This window comes from Amblyomma americanum, chromosome 8, assembly GCF_052857255.1.
Source record: "Amblyomma americanum isolate KBUSLIRL-KWMA chromosome 8, ASM5285725v1, whole genome shotgun sequence".
Taxonomy (NCBI): domain Eukaryota; kingdom Metazoa; phylum Arthropoda; class Arachnida; order Ixodida; family Ixodidae; genus Amblyomma; species Amblyomma americanum.
This window is the reverse complement of record NC_135504.1, coordinates 36,617,063-36,636,406: the sequence shown is the minus strand read 5'-3', so window position 1 is coordinate 36,636,406 and position 19,344 is coordinate 36,617,063. Positions and strand designations below refer to the sequence as shown.

The following is a 19,344-nucleotide window of genomic DNA, read 5'->3' as shown; positions in this document are numbered from 1 at the left end:
TAATACACACACACACACACACACACACACACACACACACACACATATATCTGTGGCTATTAAAAGCTCTGCTTGTAATGTCGGCAGTGGTGTGGGCTGTGCAACCGAAAAAGTGTTCAGCGGCTCCTCAGGCTATGTGTGTGGTCGCTCGATCGGACACACCGAGAAGCACCGTTGATTGCTTTGTGTCGCGGGCCAACGTGTTGGCTTCAGGTGCTCCAGTATAGTGATAGAATGCAGTGCTGTACCCATTTTTCCCGCCATGTCAAGTTTCGTTTTGTCAGTTGCGACATTGACCAAAGCGAAAACTCGTCATCATCCTCTCTACTCGCTTCCACAATGGCTATTGTTTGGCTACCTCTGTGTAACGACGACTTGTTTCGTTTTCCGTGAGAATATTGCTGCCCAGAGGTCTTGCTTCACTGGTGAAGTGCTTAAGACTTGTCTGTGTAACCATCTTAAGGAAAGCTTTCAGAGAGAGTATACTGATGTTTTAAGTGGTTGTTTGTAGCCACTGTAAAGTGTACAGTGTATGCACTTTTTTTTTAAAAAACCAGTGTGCTCTTGTTTGCAGGTGTAGAATATCAAATCCTTTTAAGTTTTATGACCTTTGAACAAGTTGTTCTTTTAGTACTGGTCATGGTAAAGTACATTTTGTTGCAACAGTCAACTTTTGCAGCATATAGTGATGCATATATAAATGAAAAGTTTTAATTTTGTGCATATCAAACAGATCATTTGTTGTTCACAAACACACACATTAAACGTTAACGAGAAAACTAAAGTATTTCATACTAAATCATATGTGCTGATGACTCCTTTGTTGTTTTCCGTTCTCGACAGTGGCATTCACTTGTGTGAACGGCCTGTTCTCCATTCTTGTAGATGCGCATCAGTGGCAGAAGTTTGGAGATGCTTTACGCCCACTCATTCGTGACTTTTCGATTTTGCCGCTATATTCTTTTATACTTGGCAAGATGGAGCAAATCAGTTCAGCAGTACATCTAACATTGAAAGACACACCAAAAGTACCATGTCACTCTTGCTGCCATGTAAATTGTGAACACGGCCAACAACTTTGGAGCCATTTATCTTTTTATTTGAAAGGCCACTTGGATGTCTTTTCTGTTGGCCAGCCGAACAAAACCATTTTGAATGACCTGCAACGAGCGTTTGCTCGGCGCCAAGAAAAAAAAAATTTCCTACTGTTGGTACACCTAGCAGTTTTGTCACTGTAGCCAGAAAAATAAAAATGCTTCTTCAGTCCCACAGGTTGTTGGTGTGATGTCTTTACTGGGGCAGAAGCACTTTAACTCTTATAAACTGCATGCCTTCGTTTCAGTGGACTTCAGAAAACATATTTTCTTCTTTCTACAAAAATGCATTCTTCCCTGCTATGCTTGTTTCCTCCTTTGCTGCAGTGGTGGCTTGCCAGCAAGAAATTTGAGAAACCGGGCTAGCTTAATACATATAGCGATTTTACTCTGATTCGTTTCCAGTTGTTTTTCTAGCTCTTTGTCCTTTGCAAAAGTAACACCACGTCCTTTGTTCTTCAGTACTGCCTTAAATCCAGCGATGGCAGAGGCATGGCTTTTTTGGAGGCTGGAAAAATATAGAATTGTGATGTCATACTGATCCGAGACTTTTGGCTACAGCAGCTACATGGAAGTGGAAGCTGCAAGTTAAGTGCAGTAACGCGCAACTACTCGTTACTTTACCATATCAGAACCACAGGCAGGTGGTGAAACTTAATCCAGAGCTGTCCACTACAGTAGTTTTTTTCTTTCTTTCCTGATAACCAACAATTATTAAATCTATGAGAAATGTTTGCTCATCCTACTATGTGACTAAACGCAGATTTATTTTCTCATACGCAAGAGCTGAACTAAGTGAATAGGGAGTCCCGCTCCTTCCCCCACCGTGGAGCTAAGCTGGTCTGCTGATACAAATTTGCCAAGCAGTCTGAACTCTTTATGACCATCAATTGATATTTACATGGCAGATTTTGGATGTGCATGATGTCCCTTAAACTCCCTTCTCTGCATGGCATTCACAGGAGATCCTGGGAGCTGAATCGCTAGCTAAAACAGCAGCTGGTGAACACAGGCATCCTGCAGAGCACAATCGGCAAACTTGCCAGACATGCGAGAAAACCCACTAACCCCCCGCCAAGGAGGGTATCATTTATGCTATTTGAGATGAACTCCCTTTCCCGTTTCTGGAGGCTACGTCACCGTGCCATCTCTTGGAAGTGCGACGTTTCGTACGCATAATGCATGCTAGCCCTCATCGGAGGAGGGATACATCACCTGTGTGAATACTACCTTACTGTCCCTTCTTTTTGGGGCTGGCTTCCTGGGAACAGTGACTACTCATGTAATCTGAAGTTAGGCAGCATTGCTAGCACATTCTCTTTGCAATGCTGGTAATTAGCTAGTGAAAGTGATTTGTTAGGTTGGACCAAGGAAGTGTATACTCTTGAGGATACTGCACAAGACTTTTTGGCAATCCCAGATGGCAGTGTTGGGCCACCTCAGTAGGCAGAAAACGTGCACACTGATTATGAACTTCAGCTTGTCCAAGTTCAATCAGGTAAATTTCATCATTTCATTAAATTGTGAAGCCCCTAAACCTCTGGTCCTCCATGACACCATGCTCCAAGGGTGGATTTATTGGGACTGCAGGGAGAAATTTTCCATGGAACTGTACTCTCAGCCATTTTTTCTGTGAAGAATGTTGAAGAAATTCATAGTGCATATAGGGTGTCCCAAGCAAGAACTTCCCATAAATCCGCCCCTGGCTCCAAGAACAAAGAACGACCGTGAACAGCTGGCAACTTTCTAGACAGCCAATTCTTCAAACAAATATGAATATAGAGTGTGCCCAGATCCGTCCAGTGCATAGGGAATGTGCACAACGAACCAGTAAGTAGATGTAGGTGTTGTTCTATATCAAACATACTGCTGTCACGCAGGCGGCTTTAGAATACTAGAGATTAAGAAGGCTATTAAAGGGAAGGTGAAATGGTTTTTTTCACAATTTGAGGTTTTTCAATAATTCGAATATATGAAGCTTCTAGGTAAAGCACACGAAGTAGTTTACCACTAGCATTTAAAATAGCGACGTAATCGTTGATTAAAGGGACACTGAGGAGAAATTGAAGTTGGCTTGTATCGATAGAATAGCAGCTCCTGATCACAAAAACGCCACTCTTACTGAAAACAAAGCTCTTGTAATGTAGAAAATAGCAAGAACCAAAATACAGCTGTCGCCGCCACAGGCCAACCTCGCAAGTACAAGCGTGATGACTGGATGGATGGATGGATACGGCTGAACCCTTTACATCGGGCGGTGGCTCAAGCCACCTAGCCATGTCTTGTGAAATTTTACTCCTGTCTTGCTTTTAGCCACCAATCAGATAACCTTCGCTTGGTTACTTCTAACCTCTTAAAATCCACTTTCCATTCACTATCCCTAAACCCCAATGCCTTGGGTAAGTCAGCCCCGCTGCTTTCCACTGTAGGGTGAAGCCCTTTACAGAAAAGTATCAAGTGTTCAGCCGTTTCCTCCTCCTCTCCGCACGCAATGCACAAAGTGTCTATCTCCTGGCACCTGACTCTATACGTCTTAGTCCGCAAAACTCCAGTCCTGGCCTCAAACAACAAAGAGCTTCCACTACAATTATCATAGATATTTTCTTAGACAATTTCCTGTTTAAAGGTCCGGTATGTTCCCAGTGCCGATTTCGTCAGCATCCCTGTTTTCCACAGAGCTCTCTCTGTTTCTTTAACCTTTTTCTTAACCGATAATTGCTGATTTGCCCCCTTACTGCTGTCCAGATATTTGCTTGTCAATTTTCTAGTTCGCTTTCTCCATTTCGTGTCAACATTCTTTATGTACAGGTATCTGAAAACTTTCCTAGCCCACTGCTTTTCCTCCATCTTTCTCAATCGTTCCTCAAATGCCATCTTACTGCTAGCCTCTCTGCTCTCGAAAGACGCCCATCCCATATCACCCTGTACACCCTGATTTGGTGTATTGCCATGTGCTCCCAAAGCTAACCTCCCTACTCCCCGTTGCTTAATTTCCAGCCTTGCTTGAACATCTGGCCTCATACACAGGACCGCATTACCGAAGGTCAGGCTAGGGACCATCACCCCTTTCCAGATCCCTCTTACCACCTCATACTTATTGTAATTCCACAGTGCCCTATTTTTCATGACAGCTGCATTCCTACAAGCTTTATTCATTACATATTAGGACAAGAGGCGCCACCTTGGAGTAATTTTCCTTACTTCATCGCAGTCACAAATCTCTGAGGCTGGCAAAAGAAGGTTGCACACCGCACCGCTAGCTGTCAGAAATCACGGAGTCTGCGTTTACGTCACATATCACGTCACTCCGTTCTGAGTTGTCATAAGAGTTGCCATGGCGTCATAAGAGTTCCCTGAGTTTGAATCAGAGCGGCTGGAAAAACTTTTTCATCTTCGAATCCAAATTTCTTTGAAATAAATGCAACTTTCGCGCCCGGACAAGCGGCAACAAAGCCATGAAATGCCGAACTATCAGATTTTGCTAACAAAAAAAAAATGATAGAGTTCTCCTCAGTGTCCCTTTAAAACCTCGACGATGTTCACGCTTCTCCTCACTGCATTGGAGGAGTGCGGGAAAACTCATGACGTCACTGTTGCCGAAATTTCATATGCTCACTGCCTCTGTGTACATGCTACCGTGCGTCATCCAACGCCGCTAAACATCGTTTTGCGAGCTTCGACGGCATTCATTTTCTTCCTTAAAACAAGCACTTCTTCGCTAAAACCTTAGTGTCGTCTTGCGTGACGTCGTCATTGCAGCCTCTGCCTGTCGCTGTGCACTTCAGAGAAGCCTAAACGCCGACGCCGCTTTAGTCGACGATTATGTCACCATTTCAAATGCCAGCTCAAAAAGGTTTCGCATGTTTTACCGGCAGGTTTCACACATTCGGCTCGTTTAAACTCGTCAAATTCGAAAACTTCTTCAGTTGTCCTTTAAAGAAAACTGTCTCGCCTTTCACCCTCTTGAGGGATGCAAGTGATTGCAATGGCTGTACCACACACCTGTGGACGAGCCTCGATGACGTGACTGCACACACACTTGTGCATCCGCTTTTGGCTCTCCTACACAACATTCCCATCAATGAGCATGCCAGCATGTACGCCTTTGGTTACAACAGCAACGTGGAGGCCGTCTAAAGTCTCCTAAATAGCTGTCGCTATGAAAGCTGCTACGGTCGATCCCAGATGTGTCATGTTGTTTATGTCGAACGGTCAGAAAGCATGCAAACGATCAGAAAAGCCCATGCAAAAGTATAGCACTACTGTTCGCATTTATTGAACTGCCGTTCAGCAGAACATTCAATATATCAAACAGTGCACTGCACCCCTGCAAGTAGTGCTTCTCCTAACTGCCCTCCAGCAATCACTTTTTGTGCACTGAGCTGTGTTGGCAGTGCTAGGCATGTGAATATGCTCTAAAACTGCACAACAAGGGGAATGTTGGGGTGTGGTTGTGGACAGCCTTCGGTGTACTTATCTTCAATGTGAGGCAGCTTTTGCAAGGGGAAGCAGGCGTTCTGTACACCAGTTCTTGTGCAGTAAAGACAGCTTAGTTGACCGAGTGCTTGTGGCGGCTCTCACGGGGCCTAGCTACACAATACTGAGGGCGCTAAACTGTACCTTAAATTGGAAAGTAACTGTACCTCAATTTTCATAGTGTAGTACCAGTAGCGGGATAAGATCTGTTATTATGGGCAGTGGCTAGCTCGAAAGCACCACCCACTGTGGCTTCGGTGCGCATGCTAGGCTTAGCGACACCAGCGAGTGGCAAGCTTCCAGCATGCTGGTGGGCGTTGCATCGCTGCAGCAAGCGCGCTGATAGCGACAGCCATGCTTCTAGATTATCTTCTGCCATGTTGTATGTATCAAAATTTCGATATAGATCTTGGGTTCGAACCCGACCGCGGCGGCTGCGTTTTTATGGAGGCAAAATGCTAAGGCGCCCGTGTGCTGTGCGATGTCGGTGCACGTTAAAGATCCCCAGGTGGTCGAAATTATTCCGGAGTCCTCCACTACGGCACCTCTATGTTCCCTTCTTTTACTCCCTCCTTTATCCCTTACCTTACGGCACGTTCAGGTGTCCAACGATATATGAGACAGATACTGTGCCATTTGCTTTCCCCAAAAACCAATTATTAATATTATTATTAACTATATCACGATTCTCTTCAAGTTCGATATGTCCGGGACCAAATGTATTTGCCACAAGCGGGGGCCGTCCACCGGATGTAGAAGAATGGATTTTTGGGCCGCACCACTGGATATTACTGGACTTCTCTGAGAGTCCAGTTTGTATCTATATTTCTAAATATTACTTTATGCCAGCAGGCACACTGTCTCAATAAAAAAAAGTAATGTGGGGGCTGTTCTGTTAGGCACAGCCAAATGATAGACAGAAACTCTGCAACCAAAGGCCGCCTTTTTGGAAAAGCATTCTTTCTCAGCGTGACTCGGCTACAATGCCGAGTCATACAGAGTATAGTTGCATAGTCACGCAATGCTGAGTCACGCAGTCGGACTGCTGAACAGGCAGCATAAATTAAGTCTGAATATGTCCTTGTAGCATCCCACACACAAATTCAGCCTTGTTTAACATCAATAAAACATCCCGCTGCAGTGGCTTTGGCATTTGGCAGCTGAGCCTGAGGTCGCAAGATTGAATCGCAGTTGCAGTGGCTGCACTTGCAAAATGCAAGGGCACCTGTCTGCTGTGCAATGTTGGTGAATGTTGAAGAACCACGTTAAGCCTTGGATAAAACGTTGATAAAATTCCTTTTATTCACGCAATGTGGTAACACAGGAAGGTGTCTCCACTCCCGTAACACATTGGCTCACGTACTAGCATCTGCAGTTGTGTCTTGCTTGACGATCACTGCACACCAGTTTCCCTGGTCATGGTACTCAGTTTCAACGCAACCTTGGGAGACATGCTTAATCAGCTCTCGAAGTTCTCCTTGCTGAAACAGGTGGTAGTACCTGGTGAGAGGAGGACAGCATTAGAATGTAGCACTTTTCCAGAAGCTAACCGAACAGAACAGCTGGCAAACTTTTCAAATAACACTGCTACCAACATGCTCATGTTTAAATGTTTAACCTGAGTTTCAAGTGTGCCAATTTCCTCTGCTAGCTTTGCGTCGTGAATAATTTCTTTTGTAACACTACAGTTTGATGTTTTCATTAAAGCCGTCCTTGCATTACATGCCAGGCAGTTCTCCAGCAGTGCCACATTCATCATCATCATCATCAGCCTTACTACGCCCACTGCAGGGCAAAGGCCTCTCCTATGTCTCTCCAATTAACCCTGTCCTTCGCCAGCTGCGCCCACCCTATGCCTGCAAACTTCTTAATCTCATCTGCCCACCTAACCTTCTGCCGCTCCCTGCTACGCTTGTCTTCTCTTGGAATCCATTCCGTTATCCTTAAGGACCAGCGGTTATCTTGCCTTAACTGGCAAGAAACTCGAAACATAATTAGAGAATGGCTTTCAAAAGGTGCTGAGAAACCCCGCATATCTTGGCTTCTGTCGTCTCGTACCAAACACTTATGCAAAAGAGAACACGCAAAGGTATGACTCCTCGTAAAAAAAGGCCACGCTAAGTAATGGTAACTGGCTGCAGAGTAAAACAGTCCCAAAATAGTATTGGTAAAGAAGAGGTGGGGGTCAAGGCATGCATGGCTTACATAATTAGGGAACCCAGAAAGCACTCGAAACAACTCACGGGTTCTACAGAACCCACTTTGAGAATCCTTGCCTTAGACAAACGGAAACGAAAACCATCGGCACTTGTGGCACAGCACATTCGCCAACGTCGTTGGTGACCATAATTTTATTTTATCACGGTGCCTGACCGTAACAGCTTCTGCTGAAAGCTTCATTATGTGTGCATGTTCCAGTGTGGCCACAAAGACATTGTGCTGCAGACTGACAATGGCAACATCCTCTGTACAAAGTGCTTGGGTGGACTTTTAATTCACTCGTTCGATCACCCCCTCGCTATGTTTGAAAACATTGAAAAAAATTGGGAGTGGTTTAGCTCTGGTTAAACCTGGAGTGACGCGATAGCTACAGCTGGCCGAGTGGAACTTGGTCACGTGACCAACCACGTGACTAACCACGTGATCATCCACGGCGCCACACTGCTGGCAGCTGCTCTGCACCACGTGACAGCGTGGCGGCGCAGCCACAGGGTGGTGCGCCACCACAGGGTTGCGTGCCGCCACAGGGTTGCGCCACGCCGCCACGCTAAAGGCTCGAAATGCTACCGTAATGTAGCTATCGCTACAAAAGCAAGTCGTGCAGACTAGATGGGCACGGAAGCTGCTTATGCAACAAAACAGCTTGCCTGTAGTGGGTTTCCTGTGTACTTTTGGAGTGCCAAGGCACCAGCATGTCCTGAGCTTGAAATTGCGTTCGATTGCAGTGCACTGGCAGTGGTGACTGTCCCACAGGTGTGCCTGCGGGTGGTGGACTTTCCGCGTGCGGAGGACTCTCAGTGGCCATTTTGTTTAGGTTGAGGTATTTTGATGGTGCGTCATCGTCGTCACCTGTGCCATGCTGCTCCATGGCCCAGACATAGATGAGAGCGCGACCACCAGGCCGCAGCACACGAAAGATTTCATGCAATGCCGCCTCTCGACGCTCCTGTGGAGATGTGGTGCATGGTAGCAGAAAAGCAGAGACAAGATTAAGCAAACAGCAAAGACAAAAAGAAATATTCCAAGGCATTTACTCTTGTGGTAATGTGAATTCCAGCAACAGCTGTGGTGGCATGAAATGCCGATGCCAGTCACAAATTCAGTTGTGGGATGTTTGTTGCATTTTGGCGTCATGGATAAGTTACTGAATGCCTTCTGCCGAGAGTGTTGGTGTAGTAAGATGCAGTACCAGTTATGGAGTTCATGGGGTGTGGTGTGTGGCGGTAGAGTGTAAATTAAGCGTGCTTGAATGGTTGCTCATCAATGTTTATAAGGAGGGTGTCTGGCGTGATAGGCACAGACGCTGGGGTGGTGGGAAATACTGATGCCATTCGGAGTGTTAATAACACTAGGTTGTTGTGCATCATACAACTGTGCTGTAAACCTGGGATGTGAGGTGTGGTGTTTACAATGTTGGTGTAGCCAGGTGCAGTAAGCAGCCATGGGGTGTGTGCATGCGCAGATGCCATCACTTACTGACCGGATGTTTACCCCTGTGGTAATATGAACTTAGCGACAGGGGGGGTGGTATAAAATGCCGGTGGCTGACAGTGTTTAGTAACTTTGGGTAGGGAGGTAAGGCAGATGTGTATCACACTTGTGGCTGTATACGATGTATGGTTGCACATTCATCCATAATCCATCTCTAGAGAGAGATAAGGCGGGTGTGGGAATGCAGCAATGTTGCTGTTCAGATTGTATGGTTATAGGGGTGTGGCATGCACAAACGCTGCTACCAACATGATCTTGCACAACGACACCCACACAGCTGTCACTGTAACACTCACGCTATAAGAGGACTTGCTGTTTGAGTAGTTGGTTACAGCTCATGGTGGTTAAAGGTGCCAGTACAGCAAGAAAACACAAGGAAAAGTGATGGCATGATGCGACGCCCACAACTAATTTTATTGCACAAGACAGCACACACATACACATTTAGCCTTGGGCACCACATAGCAAAGAACTCCCTAAAAGCAACAATAAAAACGATAAAGTACCGAAAATTCCGGTATGCAGCTTGAGGGCTTTGCATGTCTAAAAGTTAAAATAGTGGGCTTTGCTGACTATCTACGCATGCGAACTATACAGAGCTTTGTTTTCAATACTGCCCAATATGGTACGAAATGCATTGAGCGATTCTATGTACTGGGTGGAGACAATCTAGTAAAAAAAATGTTTTTCAACCAAAATAGAGTCTTGTGGACTATCTACATACTGGTTGCAGACTATATCAAAAATTGCAAAACAATACAGTGAACCCCCGTTTACTGGAACTTGCCTGTCTTAAAATATCAATTAAGGCCAATGTTTTTCACATCGTGCAATAGACAACAAGTGTTGTCACTGCTTATCTCACAAGGTTTCTGCGATGAATTTCAAATACTATCTCAAAATCCGGCCAGCAGAAATACAAAAAAAAGAGCCCTAAGCTAGAGTTTGTGTGGACCACAGGTTCTCCTTCAAACAAAAGAGCAAACGGTTTTTTTCTTGATAAAAAAACTGAACTTTGTATTGTAAACTAAACTAAAAACGCTGTGCACATAAAGCTTTGATGACTGCTGTCACAGCTGCTACAAGTCAGCAGTGATCACAGCAATTTCTGCTTACTGTTCCAGGGAAGCTGCTGGCAAGCCTCGTCTGTTAAAGCTAACAGTTTAGGAGACTCCTCCACGAAGCTTCGATTCGGCGATCTCGACCCCCCCCCCCTACCAAGCAAGAATTTTTTGTATAGGAAAACCATCCTGAACTCCATTTATCCAATCGCCCCCTTTAAGAGTAGCCCATAAATCCGTTCCTGTGCATAACGGCCTTCAGTGCCAATGCCACCGAGCAACATGCCGGCTGTCAGTTGTACTCACTGTGGTGGAAAGATGATGCAATACTGCGATGCTAATGCAGGCGTCGAAGGCTCCGTCCCTAAATGGCATCTGCAGCACATCAGCTTGCAGGACCTCCAGTCCTCGATCTCGGCAGATGTCACAGAGCCCCCGGCTACGGTCAAAACCAAGCTTTGCAAAGACGAGAGAACAATGACTGTGTCTTTACAACCAGCCTTCGACCTTCTTGCACATTCAAGTAGAGATTGGGACCGAGAGGAATTTTCAGGTCTTGCTTTATTTTTTTCAACTTTACAACAAAAGATACAAGGCTTACAGTACAAAAGCAGGTACCAGGCCTCTGAAGGTGTGCAGTATGAACAAGAGAGATGCATTAAACACTGCTGGCAAAACAAAAAAATGGCAGCGATGGTCAGTTCCCATGTTAATGAGGAGCAATGGGCAGCCGAAAATTTTCTCAAAAGGCAAGCTAATTCATATTTAATGATTTGGCACAAGAGACTGATTTCTAAGGTTCTATAAGAAGATCACTGACTAGGATCAGTTTGCGATCAGTGATCCCAAAGCATTAAAAAGAAATAGAATTTCTGCCATAAAAATGATACGTACAGTATTTCGAAGGGGCAGCATGGCAGAAGAATTCCTGTTCCTGTCTGGTACATCTTTGACAGTAATACAGTTTGTGTAAGCTTAAGGTAATGATTTATCCTTTCATGGTCAAGATGTTATGAAGAGGAATAGTTGCAATAAAAAAAAAGTGTTGAAAGGAATTTCTGAGCAAAGTGTCAACATAAGTTGACAAATGCTAGTAGCGTACTTAATTAACTGCATCGTTTCGTGTTGCTACATAATTTCAAATTTTACAATTAAGACTGATGGAAAAACTTGTGCAATGCAACATGACCAGATCGCATGCACAAAAACATAAACATGCTAGTTCAGCTCTCACAAATTGTTTGCGAGAAAAATTCACATTTCAGACAATTCAGCAAAAAGCGAACATGCAGTTACCTTCAAAAGCTGGTCGTGGCTCGTCAGGTACTTGCCATTTCCACATCCAGCATCTAGAAGCAATGAACCGTGTTCCAGCGAGTCCAGGAAGTTGGCAACCTTGGGCCATTGTTTGTATCGGGTATCGCTAAACTGTTCCGCTATGTTTTCGTACACCTATGCAAACAAATGAGCATAACTGGAGTCCCAGTAAAGCTTGGCACAAGGGAAACATGGTTAACAGTGATTGTTACAGGAGTGTCATTCACCTTGAAGACATGCTCCGCTTCCAACCTCAGTGCAGATGCATTGCCTTGGCTGCTGCACGCAATACAAACAGTGCACATGTCAAGTTTATTTAATCTGTTTGCACTTCAAAATGTACTAACCTGCATCATTATTCCCAACCCATGACACACTGTGCCCACACTTCGCTTGTTTCAATCAAGTGCAAGAAGCATGCAATATGTCATTGACCGCATTCAATACACACAAAAGTGCCTAGGCACGGCAGCAACCTACCCAAAACGATGAGAGTCACACAACAGGGCATCCCCTGCAAGAAAGCAGTTCACACATCCCAAGTTAGCGACTAAACACATAAGCAGGTTAAACAACTAAATTAAGATGTGCCACTGCTACAAAATACGAATCATGCTATTATTAGGTACAAAGTAAATTGGTAGATGCTACTCACCACATCTGCAGCTTCCATTACGTATATGTCTGAAGGTGTATGAAATACGAATTCCTCGCTCGGAGAGTGTTATGCCGTCACCCAAACCGTCACACCTTCGGACTATGTCAAACTTGCGTGATGCTATCCTGCGACCGGAAAAGTGAGATAAGCCAGAGCTCAAGCTCACAAATATAGTCGAACACCACATGCTCTTTCAAACTCATGGTTTCAAAAGCATACTTCATGTTTTCTTTGCCATACCAAACACAGCACCTTCATCAGCCTTGCAACATGTACAGTCGTCCACACACCTGTCTGGAGCGCTCGAAAGGTGCGCTCTGTTGTGCATTTCTGACAATCGGGCTCAATATGACAGTTATGACAGCCGGGCTCAATATAGCTTTAAAAGACATGAGGAGTTAAACACAATCAATGGGAATGTGCATGCACGATACAGTCTTTGTTTTGAGCCATAGGCCACTCGTAAATGATGCAGGTGAATTCTACGATGCACCGTTCAAACGCTCTTAAACAGGTGTGAAAACGACTGTTCCGTCTACATGAAGACGTAACAGTTTTAATACTGCTGAACAAACACTGCTACTAATTTCCGGAAATTGCGCTGCATTTATTTGGTTACATTTAGTGAAACGCTACATTGAAGCCTCCACAAACTTGACATTTTTAGCAATCTGGACCCCTGTGGTGTCATGTTCACCACAAGAACAGGACAGCTAGCAGAAAAAATAAAGCATTCACTTTACACATCCTGCCTCCAGCATGTGAGGTACGAGTGAAACTGCATGTGACACCGAGAAGCTGTCTGGAAAATGAAATGTGATAGCAAAGTAGATGTGCTTCTAATCAGGAGTGCTGAGTAATTTTGCACTGTAACTCATAAAATTTTGAGTTTGTTTTAACCAAAGTTCTCTGATGCTGACAGTGCTACTATACAGTTCGATAATCTAATGATTTCAGCTACACAGCGAAAAACTCTGCACATGGTCTGTGCTGGGTAATAGCACTAAACAAATTGTTCTTGACTGACAACTGTACTACTGATGTAATTTATTAGCAACATATTTTTTGATATGGTTCTTTACTCTAACAATGCATCTGGCTGCAAGTTCACTGTTCCCAGGTAGGATAAGGGATTCTTGACCACAAAGTGTATGTATATAACATATGGCCAAACACATGTGCCCTTGCATGTGTTATTATATATGTAATATATCAATAACTACATGAATAGTGTAGCATACTATAGCCTTTCCAGACATGCATTATGTTCTGCTATCGAAGAAAGTGAAAATTTGTGTGTACAATTATAACCCGTTTAAAAAAAAGAACAGACTCAAAAACTTCAGGAAATCATGCAAACTGCAAACTTCCACACTATTGGAATTGCAGCCTTATTCTTATATCAAACACATTTATGCCAAATCAAGTCATTTCCCATATCATCCTAAGCTGTTTATGCAACAAGAACTCAGCTATGAGCCCCTTAGTAAAACATTCTGCTACATCAGAGAAAGAAAAAAGTGACAGCCTCAGACAACACTTCCCAGGCATACTGTATAACCTTGAGATAACCACGTTTACATCTCATTCTCAAAAAGCGATTATTTTTCCTAGCCATGAAATGGCCCTGGCATTCTGTCCAGCAGTAATTTCAAATGTATGCAGTGCCACAGACTTCATGGAAACAGTGCTATACTTCATCTTACAAGTCTTTTGCAGCACTGCAAAAGGTAGAGCTCTCTCATCCAATCAGGACCAAGGAGGACAACAGACAGTCCTTCAAATATTTCGGCAGTATTGTAACTATTTTTTAAACAATTATTGCTGTAAATAAAATAGTACAGTACGCAGTTTTGAAAGCGCGACAAGTGCTTCATTCACTGCTTTAAACTGGCAAGGAAAGTCTGCACGAACACAGCACTGCAAAGGCCTGCTGCAAAGTGGTGCACCGTGATTCATAATCATGGTGTCTGCCGAGCTGGCCAAGTCTCCTGCGTGCATGAGCTGGTGCTTTTTCCTTCCGAGTGATGGAGCCACCCGTCACGACTTGGAAGGCGAGGGCCACAGAGTAACATGCCTTGTGGCACACCACGCCGTTCTGATTGGCTCAGGTCACCGCAGCCTTCACAGCGCTGAAAACGACTTGTGAAATGGAATATGGACAAGTTGAAAAAAAAAAAAAAATTATGGTTGATTTGCATAGTTAGGCCAAATGCAAATTATATGTGCCAGCAGTTTGGTTTTCCTTTCAGGTCTGGTGTTCAGATCCAGTGTTCACGGATGACAGTTGTTTGGGTATCGATAATGAGTTAATGTCCATATATTCGGAATTGGTCATTCTCTCCAATTATAGATCCTCGGGAGTCTTCGTACCACTCTTGGCACAGTGGTGCAGCGGTCAAGCGATGCACCACTGCCCTTCTTTGGCAGGTACTGCCATCGATAGAACTTGGATTGCTTGGGTTGGGTTGCAACTCAGGCTGCTCTTCTTGAGCTGCCTCTCATGATTAAATGATCAGCCACCTGACATGCAGTGCAAGTGAGCAGCGTGCCACAAAACCAGCTTCAGACAAACACACAACGGTTAAATGCAGGGAATGGCCACTATAAGTGCTAGCACACTAAAAATTTGAAAAGTCACGTGCACAGTCATAGACACCATATGCTGCAAAGGGATGGCATGGCATAAGTAGAGGACAGTCAGTACCGTAGCAATGACCTACTGATATCAGCATCCTGCCTCGTATGCAGGACGTCTTGGGTTCAATTAGAGTACCTATAAGTTTTTAAACTAACACAAGCTCTCCCCTAGTCTAATGGTCAGCTTTCTGAGGGGTGAAATGCTCGTCGAAAATGGTCTTTGACCTCACCTTGTGCAGATCAAGAATGTTAGTTATGCTATTGTTTGCCCAAGCTGCCCCATCGTCATAAATTAAATTATGGCGTTTAACATCCCAAAACAACACACGGGCTAATAGGGGCGGTGTAGTGGAGGTCTCCTGATATAGTAAGACAACCTGAGGCTCTTTGATCTGCACTGGCCATGCACAGCACGCAGATGCCTTGCGTTTCGTGTCTATCAAAATGCAACCAGGGTTCTCCGGCTCGGTAGCAGAGCATGCTACCCTCTGGGCCTCCACAACAGGTTCATCATCATAAGTATACTACATTTCAACACGCTCAGCAAGCTTTCTCACCCATGAGACCACACATAGCGGCTGTCACCAGAGAGAATTAGCGCACTACGAGGAGGCAGGACCTGCGCAGCCTGGCGACCGCTGGGATGCCGGAAGTTCATCACAATGGGCGAACCAAGGCTGAGAAGCGTGATGTTGTCGTCGAAAGATTCGTGGCTGTCGACGTGTGGTGGGATTCCTGGCAAAATACACGGTTCCAGTTCAGTATGGCTATGATCATCAAACAAACATGCCGAGTGGTCCAGTACAACAAGGGACGCATGATTAAGATTGAACCAACAAATACACTGCAAGTTCGAAGTCAACCACATTTCCTCATACGCTTAGTAGTGTGACTATTTCAGGGCAGACTTTCATTGCAATAGCACAGTGTTTTGGGCCAGCTGGTTCTAATTCATGGTGAAGGAAAATCGCAGCTCAAATAAGATGACACGCTGAACAAACCAACAAAGCAGAACGGGTGCATGTTCTTGCAACAGCTGTCCTGTTTTGTTTCTTCAGTGTGTCATTCTACACTATTGAACTTGCATGCTTGGCATATGGATAAGAGAGACTTTACCAGCTGAACGAGAGTTTTTTTTCTTTATCAGACCAGACTGTGTACGGTAAACAACATAATCATAGCAGTATCCTTTGTAATGCAAGAGAGAAAACTAAAAATTAAAAGTTATGCAAACTTCCACTTAAAAGTTCATATAAGTGCGATTTGTGTGGACGTGAAAACTTCGTAGACAGGCACTAATTATATATCGGTCAAGACGGCTACCTGTGAAGTGAAACGGCTCACCTTGTCCAGGAAGGTAACGAGTCACAGTCAGCTGGTCAGGAAGTTGGCTCAAGTGACCGGTGGCGATGAGTCGGCCGAGGAACGATGCACACTCATCAGGAATGCCATTGGGCAATGGTGCATCTTTCTGAACTCCCTGAAGTTTGTAGTCGAAGGCGTATCCAAAATGACGCACTTCTCGATGGCGCAATGCTGCAAAAGGACATCCAAGAGCTATCTCTGGTACAAAGGCCCGGCCAACAGGTCCAGCAATATTAGTTTTTCTCAAGCTGAATGAATTGTGAAATACAGATTGTTGGTTGAAAGTCTTCAGGCCACACGGCTTCCGAGGCATACAGTTGAATACTGTAGGCGATCATTTTGTGTTTCTGTCAGCATAAAAATGGCGGAAGGCGTGCTACCAACCTGACTGTTTTGTGAATTTTTCTTTCTGTGTTCACTAGCTGACATAACAAAGCACTCTATATGAGAGGTGAAGGATGCTAAATGCACCTGAAATTAGTGCTAGCCAGAGCACACTTAGAGAAAAAGTCACGTGTTCAGAATCTACAAAACTGTGTACAAAGTGCCTTAAAGGGTTAAGGGGAGCCAAAAGGGCACTACTACATAGCTGAAAAGAAAAAAACGGATATTCTGAAGACTTTTAACCAAGGGTGTGCATTCACTCACAGGGCCGTAATTATCACGAAAGTTTTTGATTTAGGTCAGAAAAACGTTTCAACGCGTGTGTGCTCTGCAATGTCAGTGCACATTAAAGGGACAGTGAGAATGAATTGAATAGGGTCTGCATCGAGAGATTGATGTGTTCTTGTGACAAAGTTGCTACTTTAACTTAGAATGGAGCTTTAATGAGCTAGAAAACGTCAAAATACATGTGTTGCCAGCCCCAGCCACTCTTCCAAGCAAACTGTGTTGTGTCGAGATCGGCTCTTTTAGCGCAGATCCCTAAGGCTAAGCAACGCCACCATTCACCTCCAAACAGTGATAATAAAACCCTTTTTTATGGATGTCATGAGTTTGAACCAAGTGGCGGAAAAATGCTCAAATTCAATTTCTTCGTAAATAAATGTGCCTTTTGGGGCTGAACAAATGTCAACATAGCCATAGAGCTGCAGAATCGATTTTCACTGAGAGGACAAGATGGGTAGTTCTTTTTTTGTGTCTCTTTAATACCGGCTGGTCAAAGTTATCCAGGTGCCTTCCACCGTGGCGCCCTTATCCCTTCCTTCTTTCAATCCCTCCTTCCCCTCTTCACTCACGGCACCGTTAAGGCTTTCCACCAAGAGTGAGATTTAGCCTCTTAGAGTGAGATTTAGCCTCTTCAGTCAACTCTGGGTGCGGTGTTTTTGTGAATTTTCAGCTGCTATTTTAAGGCTATTTTAACCACAACAAAGTTCTGTTCTCAACATCAGGCATTGTGGTAAGGTGTTCAGGTGCTTCCAGGTGAACTCACTGTGAGACTCTTCTGGCTCGCCCCACTGAATCAGTTGTGCCAGGACCATTTCTTCGTCCTCGCTGATGGCATCTTTAATGAGAGTCAAGCCCTGTGGCAGGCTCTTCTCATCAAAGAGGTCGTAGCACCTGTTTCCTTGGATGCTTGGCTCTGATATTGCGTCAAAATTGCAGAAGAAAAAGAGATAGCATTAAATTAGTGCAGCACAATAAATGTGCTTAATATAAAGAAGTTTTTCACACAACCAAAAATTTATAATTAATGAGATCCTTCCTATAGCTAGTGCCCTGGCAATGTATGTTGCCGTAGTGTGAACAGCAGCATAGTACTGTCAACTAGCTTACACTTTCAAAGAAAGTTAAGTTAATGATAACGTTTAGGGCATCACCATCAGGCAAAGGTAACGATGCCCTACACCAAATTTATGCCAGCTTATTAATGGCGAAAAATAAACGACTTGGGGCAATACTTAACGGCTCTTGGGAAAATCCCGCCGAAAATGGTAAGCTTGAACTTTCTATGCACAGTTAGAATCAGCTAGGAAACTGCCTTAACTGCGATTTGGCCTTTTTTTTTTTCATTGGGAATTGCCAGATGACCGCTGGTCATCCTTTATGCGGACAAATATGCACTCCGACTGAAAAATAAGTAATAGTCTGACAGAGGTGCAGCATTATTTCTCCTAGCTAGCATACAGCCGGAAGCACTGACTGATCGAATGTTGCCTATGTGCCGTAAAACACAACACAACAGTGACCGATAGCCAACCTTGTTCTATGAACGCAGGAAACACAGGGTCCTTTGAGAATGCCGGCACGTTGTTGCTGAGATATTCGGCTGCAGATGCACTAGATTCGACATCTTCGAAAACCACCACAGCGAATGGTTGACCAGGAATCAACACGATGTCTTGAATGCTGCCGTATGAGTGAAGTTCATTGTAGATAACCTCGTAGCTCCCGCCGCAAACCATGCCGCAGTTATTGAGCACCAGAAACTAGAAACAAAGGGAAAGAACATTCATTCACAACAGGAGCTTAATCGACTACGCGATCAGATCTTAAATAAAGCGGTACTCACCCTCGTAGCATGATCGCACACGTCAACGCCAATGTTCTCGCGGATTATCCGAGCACATCTTGCTACTTTCCGCCGAGCTTTCCTCTCGGACTTGGTCAGCTTTTGCCTCGTTTCCGCATCTTCAGTTGCAGCGGCATCACTTTCGTGTACAGCCATGACAACGCTATGGGCGCCGCCATCACCCGGGTTGCCACGACAACTGTCTAAGGACGCTGACAACGGCTTGTCTAAACTGGACACCTGCCATTGCCACATTCAGAGTCGCCGCATTTTTTGTTCTAATAGTTAACTGCATCAATATTTGTTAGCTACCGCCGTTAATTGCTGCCACTCTGAAATAGTGTTTATCTATCTATGCAGCCGTGGTATATGCAGCAAATACATACTATATGGTAAAGAGGGATCTGTTCAGAAAGGAGCTATAAAAGGTGATTAATGCTTTTCACAGAGGCCAGCTTTATTCTTGTTCACAATCTTCACCTTTCGAAAGTAAATCGGTGCCCATGTTTG

At 44.5% G+C, this 19,344-nt stretch overlaps 2 protein-coding genes across 9 annotated transcripts in view; one reads left to right on the top strand and one right to left on the bottom strand.

The window, feature by feature from the left end:
- LOC144101354 (protein tweety-like) overlaps positions 1 to 1,271 on the top strand; it is a 33,296-nt gene extending 32,025 nt beyond the window's left edge. For 4 of the 7 annotated variants that reach the window (XM_077634472.1, XM_077634471.1, XM_077634473.1 and 1 more), the window contains one exon: positions 35 to 1,271. The gene's annotated coding sequence lies outside the window, so the exon portion shown is untranslated. Of the gene's footprint in view, positions 1 to 32 lie in introns of all 7 variants that reach the window. The other 3 variants (XM_077634475.1, XM_077634469.1, XM_077634467.1) reach the window with 1 other exon arrangement.
- Positions 1,272 to 6,847: 5,576 nt separating this feature from the next.
- Positions 6,848 to 19,291, bottom strand: LOC144101350 (tRNA (carboxymethyluridine(34)-5-O)-methyltransferase alkbh8). Of its 2 annotated transcripts, none has more exons than XM_077634461.1 (12): positions 18,835 to 19,291; positions 18,523 to 18,751; positions 17,755 to 17,904; positions 16,302 to 16,493; positions 15,515 to 15,692; positions 12,315 to 12,442; positions 12,140 to 12,173; positions 11,887 to 11,938; positions 11,639 to 11,794; positions 10,649 to 10,798; positions 8,438 to 8,736; positions 6,848 to 7,070 (listed from the first exon to the last, which is right to left on the bottom strand). In XM_077634461.1, exons 1-12 carry the CDS (start codon positions 19,087 to 19,089, stop codon positions 6,926 to 6,928), a joined length of 1,968 nt encoding a protein of 655 aa, XP_077490587.1. In that variant the 5' UTR covers positions 19,090 to 19,291; the 3' UTR covers positions 6,848 to 6,925. The 2 variants fall into 2 exon arrangements, with proteins under 2 accessions (XP_077490587.1, XP_077490588.1); XM_077634462.1 differs by having other exon boundaries at positions 11,887 to 11,935; positions 18,835 to 19,027.
- Positions 19,292 to 19,344: the final 53 nt, after the last annotated feature.